This window comes from Malus domestica, chromosome 15 (genome assembly GCF_042453785.1).
Source record: "Malus domestica chromosome 15, GDT2T_hap1".
Taxonomy (NCBI): Eukaryota; Viridiplantae; Streptophyta; class Magnoliopsida; order Rosales; family Rosaceae; genus Malus; species Malus domestica.
The window spans coordinates 18,771,678-18,787,220 of NC_091675.1; the positions used below are offsets into that span (position 1 = coordinate 18,771,678).

A 15,543-nucleotide genomic window follows, 5' to 3' on the forward strand; every position below is an offset into this window, starting at 1 on the left:
GCTTAGGCCAACTGAGACAAAAGAAGGATTACACGACCACGCAGAACGCGTGGGCATGCTGACAACTTATGGCACAAGTCTTCAATGACAGAACAACTCAAGTGCTACTCATACTATTCAACATTGTGCAGACAACAGTAGAGACCTAGGATGGGACATAAGGGCAATTAGGGCAGTGCTTAGCAAAGCGACGCAGAGTAACCGAGGTTCGAGTGAGATGCTCGGGCGACCTGGGTGTTGAAAAGACGTGTCATCTGACTGCTAGAATGTCACTTTGCTGTCGAAGGCATGGCCAAATAGGTGAAAAGTTGTTGGTAAGTTAGTACAAGCGGTTGGCACATTGAATGTTAGTTTGAGAGACCTCAAGAGGGTAAGGCCTATATAAAGGGGTAGAGACCTCCATTATAGGGGTCAGACGAATTGGAGAAAATAGAGTTAATGTATTAGCCGAGCACTATTTATCTTTGAAATCAATATATTAAGAGCAAACAGTGGATGTAATTTAGTTTTGAGGGGTAAACCACTTATATCATTGAGTCCATTAATTTTAGCTCATCTTGCAAGGCCATTTAGTTTCATTTAGTTAAGTTTGTTAACCTTATAATTTGAGTGTTAACACTAACAATTGAAAATCTCAATGTTTAAAATGTACCCAAACATACTAGAAATTTTCAAAGTGAAAATTTTGAAGGCTGAAAAAAGGAAGTGAAAATCTTCCTACATCTTACTCGCCAGTGAATGAAACACCTACATTTGAGTTCCTTTCTGGCGGGTGGATGCCACACCCGAACTCGGCTCTCTCCAGTGAGCTCGTGCCCAATATTTTTTTGAGATTTAGGTGGCTGTTGGATTGGTTGGTAGCATAGTATTTTAGACGTTTTAGAAGTATTTTAGTTTTGCTCTTTAAGGTTAGTTTTAGTTATTTGACTTGAAAAGTTCAAAGGATATGTCATGAAAAGGTAAATGATTCCAATTAATATTTGGCTCCGAAAGCTTTAAATCTCGAAGTAAGATTTTCTCCTCTCTCATCCCCTTCCCTTCTATTTCACTTTCATTTTTGTCTCTCTCTATAAAAAAAAGTCAAAACAAGATGTTGATAATCGTGATTGACTGTTCAAAAAGGAGGAGATTGAAGGAGAGGAAAATTTGAAAGGAAGAGAATCCTACAATATGGAACTGTACTACTAGTTCAATATGGAATTTTCCTTTTTAGCATAGACCGGCTGATAATGTAAATCGAGATTCATAACTATTAAATTTTTAGTCATTCAATTATTGGTTAAGGGTTCATAGTTATAAATCTCGATCTGTTCTAAAATTTTCATTCATTGTAATATGAAAAACAAGACAGTGTTTAAATTGCTGCTTTCATGATGAATTTAGGGTTCGAATTACGGGAAAAAAGTCGGTATCATACGAAGTTCAGTTGCCGAAAACTGATACTGCCAAATGTCGAGAACCGATCGTCTTTTCTAATCGAAGGACAATCATTGTTCTTTTTTATATTGCAACAGCAAAGTACCTAAGTTACCAGATCACAGAGGATTAGTTCATTGATTTCATGAAGAATTTACCCCATTTATGGAAAGAATTAACCCCCTTCATTAGTTTCATGAAACAACAATCTCAGACAGTAAAAATTTCAAATGAATATAATTACCGAAGACAATGAGAGTTGTTTACATCTATGAGCACACCAGCAGTAATTATTGTGCAACATATCAACAAAACACTAGACATTCTAATTGCATCCCTGTTATCTCAGCTTCCCGAGCAACAGGCGATTCGGACGAGCGGGTAAACCACGACGGATGCAAGTAATGTAACATCTAAATTTACAAGTAGTCAGTTTCAAGTTCATTACAAACCCAGACGGAGCGGAAGAAAAAAGGGTAATGAAATAAGGCCGTTTTCTATAAGACGTGAAATCGTGAATCCTACCTCAGCTATCCAATCCTAACTCATAGCTCACCACAACAATATCGTTTCGACATCAAGATTGCATGACTTTGTTTTGATTCATGCACGCCGGAGCCTTAAAATCCTTGCATTTCCACACCGGTGTGGCTTCAATTGGCAGCATACTATCGGCAGAAGACTCCACAGGGAACAAAGGCTTCTTTGCGGCAGTAGGGTTACCCATGTTCATGTCAATCAATGGGGAGCCTCGTGCATCCGTATCTTCTTTCAGATTTGCTTGATCCCTGAAGGTGCAATTGCTCAACGGCAACTTTTTTAGCTTCACTCTTCCCCTCTTTTTACCGGTGGTACTCGCAGCATCCCAATTTTTCTCTGTACGACTTGATTCTGCTTCTCCATTATCCATCTCCATTCGACCTGCTCTATCAGGTCCACCATTTTCGTACATGTCTTGGATGGTGCCTTCAACGTTGACCTTATCTGCTACAGAATGTCCATTGCAAGTAGACGCTGGGCCTTGTTCCAATACAATTACCCCATTGGGAACCCCAACTTTCTCGGAACCATGTGAAATTTTAGGCTTCTTGTGTTTATGACCCTTGCCGTCAGCACTTGATGAATTCTTCGTAATTCTCGGAGAGCTATTTATAGCTCTGTGCAATTTCCGGGCCAACTCTTCGTCCTTCTTACAATTTTCAATTGGTTGGTATTTTTTGTACAAGAGCTGAACTGGAACATGCTTCTTCAGCTTGTTCTTTTTCAGGTGTTTTTCCTTGCCTGCTGCCTCTTCGGAAAAAGAGGCAACCAAATCTAAAGCACTCTTCGCTGCAGCCACTGCCTTTGCAGCTATTGCAGCTTTTTCCTCAGCTGCAGTTCTCGCAACCTCTGCAGCCTTTGCTGCAGCAGCAGCAGCCGAATTCGAGACCTCTACCAGCTCCTCGGGCGAAAGATTAGTATGAGAACTCAATATACTGTTGAGGCGAGTGTTAAATTCACTTGAAGAATGCGAAGAAGAAGAAGATGCAGAAGCCGAAGCTGATGCTGAATCTGCAGCTGCAACTGAAGTAGCAACTAGAGACAGCCATGCAGCACTATCACCCTCCGGACTCTGTTTCTTCAATCCAGCAAGCAGACGCTTTCGTGGAGGTAGAAGGACGTCAGCGTCCAAATGATTGACATCACAGATGTTTGCCTCCATCAGTACGCTTCCAGTATACCCCTTTTACACTGCAATGATAATTACTCTCCACAGAGGGGAAATGACCACACCATCTACATAACAATAAGAATTCAATCAAGTTTCGATGAAAAGACAAGTACTTGATATATGAAATACCCAAATAGAAAAACCCTAAAAATGTTGAGGAATACTAAGGCCTACTAAACCCAAAACCGAAATCAAATCAACATACACAAATCGTTTGTTTACTGGTGAAAAAACCCGGAGGAAAAGAAAGAAACTTCAAATCAAAATACACAAATTGGTGGCTTCAAGTTTCGATAAAACTTAAACCACAATAACCTCGACTAAATCCTGGGAGTTTACATAGCTAAATTGAGTTCCTTTCTTCTTCCTCAATCATCCTAGTAACTTAAGATAATGAAAAACAACCGGAAAACCACAAATTACCTTGCCCTTATCCAACCCTCAAAATTTTCCTGAGAAACAAACAAAACTTAATCAAAACCGCATCCAACAATTCAACAACAACAACAACAAGGCAGCTGAATCATAAGCATCACAATCACAGCAAAATTCAAACACACCAACTCAAATTAATCACACAAACAAGATCGGAAGCAGGCAAACAAACGGACAATAATCCGAACCAATCCGTAATCCCAAAAAGCTCAATTCACTAGAATTCAACAAATCAATGCAAGTTTCAACTGCCATTACCGATAATTCTATCAAAATTCAATACAAAATGATCAGAACAGAGAGAGGAGGGCAAGCAAAAAAAATACCTGATCTTATTGCTAAAAATTTGTCCGTCTCCTTGAGACAAAGGAGAGAGATAAACGGCAGAGCTGTAATTAGGGTTTTCAGGGGGAGAGAGAGGTGGAAGAAAAATCAGGGTGGTGGAAGAAAAATGGAAGATGTTGTTTGTTCCCCCTATATATAAATAAATAAATATATATATATATATATATATATATATATATATATATATAATTTCGATTGGTTCTGGTTCTAGAATCCCAAAATCCCCACAATTAAACCCACCATTTTTATTTCTTATTTTTACCCCCAATTTATTCACTCTCTCCTCATCTCATGCCACCATGGCATCACCATGCATTCATGCTTTTGCTTATTCATTCCATGACAAATGCTAAATAATGTATTCAAAGTGAGATTTTTTATAAATTTTTTGTTATTTTATGTTTTTGACATATATTTTATAATCTTGGAACAGAACAGAAAATTAACATTAAACTGTGAAGTAACAGAGAATCTATGGACTAATGTTAATTCATTTATGAATGCCAAGTTCATCTTTTCTCAAGTTTGTTATTAACTGAATTAATTATTTTCCTTTTTAATACATTCAAACTCGAACATTAACCAACTGGGTTACAAGTGATTGGCCGACCTAATTAGCCGTAAGTAATTTGGATTGGACCGACTTGGATGGATTAGCTCTTTTTTTTTGGTTGAAAGGGTATGTAATCATGACTGATTTTTGTTTTAGGTGGTGGTTAATTGAGTTTTATATTGAATAATGTTGTATTGTCCAAATCCTAACTTGATGGACATTGGATACTAACTAAACTTAATCTTGAGCATGTTAGGTTTAAGTAAATTACTCCTCTACCCGTTGTCCTAATTTTTTTAATTTTTAACATGGAGAGCTTGCTTAGTGTTACTCTTATTTATTAATTTAGATATTTATTTTTATCGCAAAGAGCTTGGTTAGTGTTACTCTTATTTAATAATCATATATCTATTTATCTTATATGGATATAAATAAATATAGGGGTAGATTCGTAATTTACCAGAAGACATCAGCTTCAAGTGAAAGGGATAACGACTGCTTGAATCTGTGAATTACATTACCTGCGGGATACTTTTACATGTCGCCTGTCAGCCTTCTATAAAAGGACAGGGATCCTCTCCCCGCGAGACCCTTCCATCAACTTCATCAAATCATCTAATTTAGATTTTTAAAATTTAATTTAACGGTTAAAATTATTATAATTTTTTAAAAATAATTTTCTGTTTGTAACCGTTGAATCAAATTTATAAAATCTAAATTGATTGATTGGATAGATTTTGTGGAAGATATTTTCCTCCTATAAAATAAATAGAAGCAGACATATACCGCTCAAGCGCCACGTGTTAGGGTTGCTACTATCAGCCAATGACGTTCCAACTGTGATTCACCTAGGCCATGCCGCGTGTACGATTATCAAAGCCCGCTCAATCTTCACGGGTCCTCACACTCGCGCAAACGGCGGTTAAAGATTCAGTTAACTGGAGTCTGACACTGAACCGCCTTTTTTTTGTCCAAACCCGCGAAATCGGAGGGCTCCGAACCGTCGTCTGATCATCCAAACGACGTCGTCGTACCTAAAGCCCAAACCCCTAATTTTTCGAATTCGTTCTCGCAGTTAAGCTACGGAGCATTTCAATTCGCCAATACATTTTCCTTGTCTCTGTTTGTTTGCCGAGAAAGTGCGGGAAAATTGAACAAGGTAACAATTTTTCGTTTTCTGTAAGTTAAATGATTGGAAATTGTCGTCGTTGTAGGTCTCGATGAGGGGCGTAAAGCCGTTGCCGGAGGCGGTGCGTAGCTCGATGCGCTCTGGAGTTGTTCTGCTCGAGCTGACTAGCTTTGTGGAGGAGCTGATTTTTAATAGCTTGTATGCCGGCGCAACGAAGGTAATTGCTTTATGCCATTTAAAGGTGTAATTAAGTCGTTTTAAGTAGTAACGATGGCAAAAAAGTTAATTAGCTTCACAACTGTTTGTTTATGGTCTCAGGTATCGGTTTTCGTAGGTGTTGGGACATGCTATGTAAAAGTAGCGGATGATGGTCAGTGCTGATCTTCCTCTTTCGGTTATAATCTAAAGAATGTTAGGTTTTAGGTGTTGTTCACAACAGAATTGCTCTAGGCCTTTGTGCAAGTTTTTCTCCGGTTGACTTTTCCTCTATTTTTCATAGGGATGCAAATGTTTGTATCTTGGAATGGATGATAACAGGAAGGATGTGGGTACTACAGGTACCGACCTATTACTGTTCCTATTGTCTTCATTTAAGCTTGTCAAACTTTCTAACGTTGCATCTTTGTTTATGGAAATGATTTCATTGAAGGTTATCAACCATGATCACTTTGACGGGTTCTGTTACATTACCAGGGATAAATGCTTATTGGCGTTTTCCCTGGATAATTCCACCTACATTAAGAATTTGATTAATCACTTGGTTGTCGTTGTAGTTGTTGTTCGTGATCTGTTCTACAATCAACCAGTTCGGAGGAAGTACATGCAATCCAGGTGCCAGTCCTGAACCATTTTGTTTTCTTTATGTGGTTTATATAAGATTTTTTTCAGCTGCCTTAAACATGATAGTGCAATGAAATAAACTGACTTGATCTGACTTTTGATTTCCATTACAAACTGGAAGCCCCAAGAAAGTATTGCACTGTGTCAATAAATGTGTACATCGGATCGCCCTTGTGCACTCAAATGTTTCCTTCAAAGTTGTAGACATTGAAAGGTTTCTTCTAAACACATTTTCTTGTTGAAAAATGTATGGTTGTTGTTATTTATTTCTTTGTTTATTAACTTACTTACTCCAGTATGTATGTAGTGAGGATGAGCTTCTTCGTACAACTCCTTCTCCCTCTCCCTTGATACTATTGAAAAGGACTTTTGGGACTGAGATCTCCAATGCTCTTCATGAATTGAACATAAGTGATGGCAGATTAAAGCTTTCTGGATACATATCTACTCCTTGCAATAACCTTGCTGATAAGGTAGATTTATATGAATGATGCAGATTATTTTGTACTTTTTTAAATATTAGTATCCTTGTTTCTTATTCTTGAAACATCTATTTTTCAGGCCTTCCAGTATGTCTGTATCCATGTCCATATTTTGGAGAATATTTACCAAGTTATAGAAGGAGTGTGTTAGGTCTGAGATGAGTTATATTTTGTTCTTGATCTTGATGCTGGCAGATATTAACTCACGGTTCATTTGCAAAGGGCCAATTCATAAATTGCTTAATCAGCTGGCCAATAGTTTTGAATTCTGGGATCCAGGGAAGACTATTGATGAGTCTAAAAATAGGAAGCAAAGTAGGCCTAAGGCATTCACAGCTTATGTTTTGAATTTAAGCTGTCCCCGAACATTCTATGATTTAACCTTTGAATCATCAAAGACATATGTGGAGTTTAAGGTAACTTTCCTTTTTTACTGTGAGTTGTGATCTATGTATCATATACGATCTGCTGAATGTTTATGCTTCTTGTTCTTCTCTCACTTTGGCCAGGATTGGGTTCTGTACTCACCTTTATTGATAATGCCATTAAGAACTTCTGGACGAAAAAATGCCTGATGGTACACCTTTACCCCTGGCTTGTTTCTGAGAGCTTCTTTCACTTTTGTTGGTGTGAAGACATATTAATGGAACATTATTTTGGTATAATGTTTTTTTTTTTTAAAGCGTATTAACCTCTAGGATATTTCTAGGGAATCTGGTTGTCATGGAGCTGATATTTTAGAAGAAAATCAAATGCGGAAGAAAGGTGGCAACATTAAATCTGCAGATGAAAGTAAGGAACAGAATTTTTTTTCCCATTTTCATTAGACACTGTGAAATGAATATGAGTCCTATCTTTTAGTTTCTTCAATTCATTTTTGTGCTATGGAATTAAAAGATGTTACTTTGGTTCAGTTTTTCCTTGGCTCATATCCTTTCTCTTGCTAGATTTACTTGATGGAGATTTGTCAGAACTCTCTAAGTTCGGGAAAAGAAAGAGCAGGAAAAGTTGTCAGGCTTCTCCCGACCTTATGGATATGTTAATTCAAGAAGACAACCATACATCTCAGAAGAGATACGTCAGAAAGCCATTTGAATCTACTGAAGCCTTCAATTTCCAAGGGCAATATATTGGGATTGAATTTAGTTCTCATACTGCATATTCTTTTCAATCACGGGATGATACTCTAGACAAATGCATGGTAACAACAACTCAAAAGAAGGAAGACCATTTTTGGAAGTCAGATATCAAACGTTTCTCTGGTGAAGATTATATCCTTGAGAATAGATCCCGTGGTGGAGAAAGATCCAGTAATGTGGAGGACAATATCTTTAGCTCAGAATGGCAAGATGAACCCTTTAAAGTTGATTCCAGTGTTGGCATTGATTCAGCAACTAGTAGAGTATCTTATGATCATCATGAATTTGATAGCGATGTAGAGTATTTAGTACAGCCGTTCCTCAAGAATTGTTCCTCAAAAGAAAGGTTTCTATGTGAGAGGGATTTGTGTGTGGATGATGGGTCCAGATATCAAAATGATGGCTTCGGGAACAAGAGAAGGCGGGGCGGATCTTATAACTGTGTACAAATTCCAGAAATTGATGGCAGCAAGGGTTTTGATTTCTTTTCAAGGACTTTGTGGCCAGAAAAGGAATCTACTGCTCGGCCCTTGACCAGAGTTGTAACAAAATTTGACCTGCCTACAGAGTTCAATTCTTCGTCAAGACCTTTAATAAAGTCGCTCCCACACTATGAGGAGCTGTTTTATGAAGAAGGTTCAGTTATTGATGTAGAGAACCTTGGTTCCTGCCAAAAGACCTTAAATAATGATTGGTGCTCTTTGACCTCCCTATCCCAAAACACCTATTTGGATTTTGAACCTATATCTGATATTAATGCAGTTTAACGGCATTATAGATATGTTAAAAGGGCAACTAATAAGTATTTTGTGGATAGTGAAGAAAAGAACTGCACATTTAGTTATGATATAATATCAAAGAGGTCCTGCTGAGAGCACTGCACTACATATAAAGACCATGGACTGGATGTTAGTGATTATTTAGATTCTGGAAAATTCTTTCAACTGCACAACTTAGATGGTGAGTTTTCTCTTGAATGCCCAGATATATTAGCTGATGAGACGGATTGGTCATGTTTGCATCCGTGCAGCAAAGATAACAAGGGTACTGACTTGTATAAAATACAAAAACATAAGTTTAGAGTTCAAGATTGTCTGCAAAATCAATCTTCCATAGGAAGGTTGAGAAGAAGCCATTCTGCTCCACCATTTTATAGAAGCCAGAGGAGGTACTTTACATTAAGTCATCCTTTGACAACAACAGCCAGCAAACCTGATGCACAAACCTTTCGTGATGCACCTACTTATCCAGGTATTATCATGTGATTTTCCCTTTAAGCCTCGGCAGCTGATATCGATTCAGACTAGCTAATACACCTTTTTGTGCAGAAGTTAGCAAGATGAAGGATCTCCATCAACCTTCTGGTGGTTACCATCTAAATTTGAAGCCAAGTTCTGTTGAGGATTTCCCACTAGACACCAGGTACTTGAACTTCAATTATTTTCCTGTCACATCATATTTTCTTTTAATTTATTGACTTTATCCTCTCAACTGTCAAATTTTCTTTCAGGGCAGATATTGAGAAATCTCAAGATATAGAGGCTGGTGTAAACAAGAGTCACGAAGTTGAAATGTTTGAACAGTCCACATGTTCTGAGATTCAAGCTACTGCTCCAATTAAAGGTATCTTGTATGTTTTTTTTTCTTTTTTTTTTTTTTTTTTTTTTGTTTTGAACAAACTATATTATCTACACTAAGGGGGAGGGGGTTTAGCAATAATGAGGTTCAAATTCGCCTTTGGTGAGAATTAAACCTAAGACCTCTCACTTACAAGTGAAGAGGAATACCACTTGACCGCAGTACTCAGTGGCCGGTATCTTGTATGTTTATTATGCACCAAGTGCAATCAATACTTGAATGCTTATTATATAAAATTACTTCTGAGCCAAGATGGGATCATCGCTATAATTGCTTGCCACAAAAGTTTGCATCCACTTAATCAACTTGTAATTATAAATGTAATTTTGTATAATGCAGAACTCAAGTAAAACACAAGCTCTTCATGATCAAAACATACTCAATCTCTTCTGGATTCTTGCATCTCTCAGCTGACTCGTTAGTTCCTCAATCTATCAACAAGAACTGCCTCAGTGATTGCAGAGTTCTTCGGCAGGTGGATAAGAAATATATTGCAGTTATGGCCGGTACTACACTTGCTGTTATTGACCAGGTCCGTTTGTTGTGTATTTTTTTAGGGTGGTATTTAAGTTTTGGTTTGGGACTTGTGCTCTTCTGTAAGTCAGCACTAAGTTTCTTGTTAAATAAGGGGCACCTACACTTCACTTATAGATTACAGCAATAGGTATCTGATCACTTTCTTTACTTGCCCAAAAGTGGCCTTCAGAGAGGAGGAAATAAACTTAGGATGTAAGTTTATATATGAAAATAAGAGAAAATTGTATGTCTTCAAAATAGATGCATAAGCGTAAATATGCAGTACATGCAGCTGTTCATAAAACATTGGCTACATTCATACTAAGTGTCACATGCACACGAGTGCAGCTGGAGTTCCAACTTTGACCGCAATTCTTTTCTACAGCATACTGCAGATGAAAGGATTCGGCTGGAGGAGTTGCATCAGAAGGTATTAGTATCTTTCCTGTTTAAACTGTTGGAAATGATGTTGCTACTTTGGCTTACATGACTAGTTGGACTACCTAGGTGTTATCTGGAGAAGGAGAAGCAAAGGCAATTACTTTTCTGGATGTTGAACAAGAGTTGGTATGTAGTGTATCTGATGCTAAATGAAGTTTAATGGTTGCATTCCTTGACTCTTTGGTTCTTATAATCATAATTCAGGTGCTGCCAGAGATTGGCTACCAGTTACTGCATAACTATGCTAAACCAGTTGAAGGGTGGGGTTGGCTCTGCAACACACTTGCTGAAGGTTCAGGGTCCTTCAAGAGGTATTTTACGTCCCGGCATATTTCTTATTTAATAATAATTTATCATTTACAAAAGAGTATGATGTCCAGCATTATAAAGTTATGAATATAACACTAACTTGGTAGGCTTCTGCATTGCTAATTTGAGTGTCGATAGATAAACTCTACAAGAATATTGGGCTGCACCTAAGGATTTGAAATTCTTGTAATAGCAATCTTGAGTTTTCGGTTACACAATTGTGTTATGATTCGGCGTCTAACGTGCATGTACTAGTGTTTGATTTCACTGTTATGTATTCATCTATTAAATGTTGTTGCTTCTTTTACCTCATTTTGCTTTTCATGCTTGGTGTTACAAAAACGTGATAAGTTAGACACTACTTACATGGTTCATTTATGAAATTGTATTGTATTTTCTGAGACCTTATTATTTGTGTACCCTGAATTTTGGGATTTAACCATTTGGCAGGCATTTGAATCTCCTCCACAGGCAGCCAACAGCTGCCACACTTATTAGGGTGAAGCACCCATCACTTCTCAATTATAACTCTTCCATTCACCTTTTTTATTAGTTCAAAGCATGTTGAACCAAGATCATTTACCCATCTCGATTTCATTTGTTTAGTTCGAAGTAATGACGATATGAAACTGCCTCTCACACGTTCACGTTAAATGGGATGCAGGTGCCCTGCATCCTAGGTGTCAATTTATCTGACTCGGATGTTATGGAATTTCTTCAGCAGGTAATGTAAAGCGTGCCTTTAATTCTAGGACTTCTTTCCTCTCTTCTTGTGTTGAATTTCTTTATCATTCCCCAACTTTAGTTAACTAATGCCTGACACAGCTTTCTGCTCAATCTTCAGCTTGCTGGTACAGATGGATCATCCACAACGCCGCCATCAGTTCTTTGAATCCTAAATTCTAAAGCATGCAGAGGTAAATCTGAACCTCAAGGCTCTCCCTTGAGGCAAACTAGCCTTGTTCGAATATATGGACCTAAAGATTCTTAAACTTGGTGCCATTAAGGCCTTTCCACCGAGTGTATTTTCATTCAGAAACTGGAAAGTCAACCTTTGAGTTGGTATAATTATACTGACAAAATAACCTTTTACTGTTTTTACCTCTTTACACAGTGCATGCCTGATATCAAATTTCCAGACAAGTTTTTCTGACATATGAATTTAGTGCTTGTATATAAATAATTATTTATTTATATAATTTCCTTCTCTTGTTAGGTGCAATTATGTTTGGGGATTCCTTGCTTCCTTCCAGAGTGTAACCTCATCGTTGAAGAGCTAAAGCAGACTTCTCTATGGTTCCAAGTAAGTGATCTTTAGAGGCTAAGAGACAGCTTATGGATGTGAGTGTGAATTTGTAGTGCCTGGGAGAGGCTTTTATGTTGGCTTATCGAAAAACTATGAAAATTTTGTATTTCAGTGTGCTCATGGTCGACCAACAACTGCCCCACTTGTCAACTTGGAGGCGTTGCATAAGCAAATAGCTAAGATTGCATCGTTGAATGTTGACGCAGATCATTTGTGGCATGGTTTATGTCGAGATGAACTTAGTCTTGAACGTGCAGAAAGACGATTAAACTTGGCTAGCAGGTAGAGTGAAGTCGATCCAATTTTGGTCCAGAGTCATACTGCCCGGTCCTGCCTGTTCGGAATTGACACATTCAAGCTGTAAATTTGTTCGCATTCTTTATACCTAGTGTAAGCATGCTCAAAAATTGAAGCCCCATTAAAGAAAAACAATGATCGAGCTTTTTCATCAGAAGAATGATGATTCTGTTGTGTGAGCGCTTGATTGATCATGTAATTTGCTTTCTTCACATAATATCAATTAATTTTTAATTTTCGTTTAATCAGTCTGGTCTCTACGAAGGGCTACGACATTCTGTCATGTAATCTGCTGTCACCGGGGCTTGTGTTCCTTTGTGTCTACATCACTCATTGTGCGAGTAAATTCCGGGTTTCCACGAGAACACATATTCATGATATCTGTGGGGCACCTGGGATTTTTAATCAACTTGTGGTTGGTCTAATCTTTGGTGTCAAGGTAGGCATTTGGTAAGCAACGATTTCAATCATCTCTCTTGAATAAAACTCAAATGTTATCTACCAATTTCGGAACTTATTTGGCTCCAAATATAACAAAGTGAGAAACAGGGCCAGGGAAGCAGAAGCGTAAACTCGAATAAAGAACGAGGACAAATTTTGAATTTACATTGATTTTGGCTACAATTAATTGAATCAGCAGATTGTACAATGTGATTTGTGTAACTGATTGCAACAGGAATCCCTTTGAATCTTGTTCGAATCAAAATTTTCTCCGTTCATCCTCCGAGTCGTATCAATGCGAACTCTAAACAACCAAGTGATCAAAGAGGATGCAATTAGCTCTGCAAATTATTCTGCGTTACTTGAGCAATGGAGGTTTCTAATGCACAATTGAATTAATCATCTCCATCAACCATCTTCCGTACATGTGTTTGAGCTTCCTTTAGTACCAGTGGCAGCGCACAAGGCCTTCCAGATGGGCACCAACATTTTCATAGGCGGACGCAAGTCCTGGAAAACAAAGTCAACTTTCAAAAGCCAAGTAATAAATATAAGATCGGCAGTTTCACCACATTTATGCCTCCTAATACCTTGCGCCAAGCAATAGCATGAATTGTACCTTAAAAACTAACACCAATTCTGCTTCCCCGTGCACAATCAAAGACAGGCTCCAGTAACATGTAACTGGAGTCGCACATTCTAGTAACACAGGTTTCAAAATCTTGTCCATAGGAACGAACCGGCGAATAACCTTTCCACTATAAGAGTAAAACACGGAAGGAAAAGAAAAGAGACTATTGGAAAAACTGAAAAAGCACGGAACTTAATCAACAAGGAATACCCACAAAACAAAAATAGAAGCTACCTCGCATAGTGAGTTTCTAGTTGAACTCCAAAGGCTGGCATAATCACTACGGACTCTGTCATTAATACACTAAACAAGGTGAGCACATGAAGGTGAACTAACACAGGATGTACCAATTCAGAGGACAAAAAGTACCATCACTTGGGTGCTCACCTTTCTCAACACTCTTCTGAAGCAACTTTACAAGGAATGCATTTAAAAGGAGACTCCATAAAACGATGACGACTGATTTCTCCTGTTATTCATATCATCGTTATGTTAAGTTCCTGAGTTATGATGGATTTATAGATAACCAATAACAAAGAAAACAGACATAAAATTAAGAACAAAATTATTATCACGAACAAGTTTCATCATCAATAAACCAATCCGAAATCCTACAATGGTGAATGGCAACTAAAAGTCTCTAACCAAACTAAACTCAAGTTCCTAATATCCTAGTTAAGCTTGGAGCCTTGGATGTTGGCCTAATAAGTTGGTAGACATAAATTAAGAGGATAAAAGGCGTACCTTAACCAAGAAAAGATAGAAGGCGGTAGCTAGAATAACCAGAGAAAAGAAGTATCTGAAGAAACCCTTTGCACCACTCTTTTTTACAATGATGTGGTGCACGTCAACTGCTTCACAAGGCCACTTACAGTCATGTAAATACGTATATTTCGAACTAGTTATAGATGAACGCATATTCCCCCAAACTAATGATTCATATAATCGCCCCTTTATAGCTTCATCTGCATATTCACAAAAGAAACAATTACTAATATTGCAGGGTTGGAAGAAAACTTTTTCAGGATAATTGTGTCATTCAGCGAAGCACTTGTTACAAACAATATTCTAAAAATTACTCTAATATACAGCGAGGGTGATTCAAACTAGGTTGCAACGGGGCAGGCACGATGTCCAACTGACCTAACTCACAACTGCATCTTTCAGTGAAGCTTAATTTAACATGATAGGGTTTGTTTATTTCACACTGTAAAGCTCACACCTTTAAAACAATGGCTTAGCTACATTTTCGAAATCAAACAATTTGAAAGCATTTCCAACAAATACATTGCTGGATTTTTGCCCAAATTTTCCATGAAACAATTAAAAACCTACAAAGATAAACCCTATTTTCACAAATTGGTAAAAATAAAAGCTTGGCGATTTCTGTGGATTAGGTACTGCATTGACATTGGCCAACACAATGCCGAATCCATGGCAATTACGGCTTGAAGTTTGCACTGAATTGGGAATTTTTTATATGCCCGAAATCAACTTACCCGAGACGAAGTCCTCTTTCAGCCAGCAATGGCGATCGGAGCTAAGGCCTAGAAGCCTCTCAAATCCTCTTCCTCCTGCCCTTTTCTGCAAACCCTAATTGTGAAATCATGGAAGACGACGACTGCGATGCGCAGGTAGAAGTGATGCGTTCGATCAGAAGAGTGAGTCTGCTGAAAACCCTAATTTTCGAAAATTGATGGAGCTGGCGGAGCACTCAACCTTCGTACTTTCAGCTGCCAATTAGTGTAGAGAATACAAACCAACTGGGGAAGTTGTATGATGGTAAAGTTAATTAAACAAATTACTTTCATGGTAAAAATTAATTTAACCCATGGCTTATTAATTAAAATGTTATCTGAAACTACCATTTAGTCTCAATTTATCCTTTAAAACTGATTTTGTCTCACTTTGCCA

General features: G+C 37.8%; 4 protein-coding genes across 13 annotated transcripts; 2 read left to right on the forward strand and 2 right to left on the reverse strand.

Annotated features, from left to right (window-relative positions):
- Nucleotides 1-1,626: 1,626 nt before the first annotated feature.
- LOC103400989 (uncharacterized) lies at nucleotides 1,627-4,110 on the reverse strand. 2 transcript variants are annotated; one of them, XM_008339685.4, is made up of 3 exons: nucleotides 3,889-4,110; nucleotides 3,551-3,579; nucleotides 1,627-3,192 (listed from the first exon to the last, which is right to left on the reverse strand). In XM_008339685.4, the coding sequence occupies exon 3, from the start codon at nucleotides 3,116-3,118 to the stop codon at nucleotides 1,994-1,996; it is 1,125 nt and encodes a 374-aa protein (XP_008337907.3). In that variant the 5' UTR covers nucleotides 3,119-3,192; nucleotides 3,551-3,579; nucleotides 3,889-4,110; the 3' UTR covers nucleotides 1,627-1,993. The 2 variants fall into 2 exon arrangements, with proteins under 2 accessions (XP_008337907.3, XP_008337908.3); XM_008339686.4 differs by lacking the exon at nucleotides 3,551-3,579 and having other exon boundaries at nucleotides 3,889-4,062.
- Nucleotides 4,111-5,377: 1,267 nt separating this feature from the next.
- LOC139192180 (DNA mismatch repair protein MLH3-like) lies at nucleotides 5,378-8,985 on the forward strand. Of its 8 annotated transcripts, none has more exons than XM_070813724.1 (11): nucleotides 5,378-5,534; nucleotides 5,675-5,806; nucleotides 5,908-5,959; nucleotides 6,089-6,146; nucleotides 6,239-6,420; nucleotides 6,551-6,643; nucleotides 6,737-6,902; nucleotides 7,107-7,327; nucleotides 7,421-7,488; nucleotides 7,621-7,703; nucleotides 7,859-8,136. In XM_070813724.1, exons 4-8 carry the CDS (start codon nucleotides 6,117-6,119, stop codon nucleotides 7,257-7,259), a joined length of 624 nt encoding a protein of 207 aa, XP_070669825.1. In that variant the 5' UTR covers nucleotides 5,378-5,534; nucleotides 5,675-5,806; nucleotides 5,908-5,959; nucleotides 6,089-6,116; the 3' UTR covers nucleotides 7,260-7,327; nucleotides 7,421-7,488; nucleotides 7,621-7,703; nucleotides 7,859-8,136. The 8 variants fall into 8 exon arrangements, with proteins under 8 accessions (XP_070669825.1, XP_070669828.1, XP_070669830.1 ...); XM_070813727.1 differs by having other exon boundaries at nucleotides 6,363-6,420; XM_070813729.1 differs by having other exon boundaries at nucleotides 5,414-5,806; nucleotides 6,363-6,420; nucleotides 6,991-7,327; nucleotides 7,859-8,985.
- On the forward strand, nucleotides 8,925-12,802 carry LOC103401012 (DNA mismatch repair protein MLH3). The gene is given in 13 exon segments (XM_070813730.1): nucleotides 8,925-9,301; nucleotides 9,379-9,472; nucleotides 9,561-9,673; nucleotides 10,099-10,220; nucleotides 10,590-10,634; nucleotides 10,712-10,771; nucleotides 10,850-10,956; nucleotides 11,405-11,453; nucleotides 11,619-11,678; nucleotides 11,799-11,871; nucleotides 12,171-12,205; nucleotides 12,207-12,257; nucleotides 12,373-12,802. Coding segments are annotated over 12 exon segments (972 nt in total). The 5' UTR covers nucleotides 8,925-9,301; nucleotides 9,379-9,389; the 3' UTR covers nucleotides 12,547-12,802.
- A 311-nt stretch (nucleotides 12,803-13,113) lies between these two features.
- LOC103400992 (uncharacterized) lies at nucleotides 13,114-15,395 on the reverse strand. 2 transcript variants are annotated; one of them, XM_008339688.4, is made up of 6 exons: nucleotides 15,129-15,395; nucleotides 14,374-14,594; nucleotides 14,017-14,098; nucleotides 13,864-13,918; nucleotides 13,618-13,756; nucleotides 13,114-13,508 (listed from the first exon to the last, which is right to left on the reverse strand). In XM_008339688.4, the coding sequence occupies exons 2-6, from the start codon at nucleotides 14,545-14,547 to the stop codon at nucleotides 13,407-13,409; spliced, it is 552 nt and encodes a 183-aa protein (XP_008337910.3). In that variant the 5' UTR covers nucleotides 14,548-14,594; nucleotides 15,129-15,395; the 3' UTR covers nucleotides 13,114-13,406. The 2 variants fall into 2 exon arrangements, with proteins under 2 accessions (XP_008337910.3, XP_070669920.1); XM_070813819.1 differs by having other exon boundaries at nucleotides 13,589-13,756; nucleotides 15,129-15,390.
- Between the last annotated feature and the right edge of the window lie 148 nt (nucleotides 15,396-15,543).

Bases quoted from the DNA above. Each gene is read 5' to 3' on its own strand.
- LOC103400989 (XM_008339685.4), bottom strand. From the start codon at position 3,118: ATGGAGGCAAACATCTGTGATGTCAATCATTTGGACGCTGACGTCCTT.
- LOC139192180 (XM_070813722.1), top strand. From the start codon at position 7,664: ATGCGGAAGAAAGGTGGCAACATTAAATCTGCAGATGAAA. The intron at 7,704-7,858 runs GTAAGGAACAGA...TTCTCTTGCTAG, and splicing joins CATTAAATCTGCAGATGAAA to ATTTACTTGATGGAGATTTG.
- LOC103400992 (XM_008339688.4), bottom strand. From the start codon at position 14,547: ATGCGTTCATCTATAACTAGTTCGAAATATACGTATTTACATGACTGT. The intron at 13,919-14,016 runs GTGAGCACCCAA...TATTAATGACAG, and splicing joins TCAGAAGAGTGTTGAGAAAG to AGTCCGTAGTGATTATGCCA. The intron at 13,757-13,863 runs GTAGCTTCTATT...TTACTCTTATAG, and splicing joins CTAGAAACTCACTATGCGAG to TGGAAAGGTTATTCGCCGGT.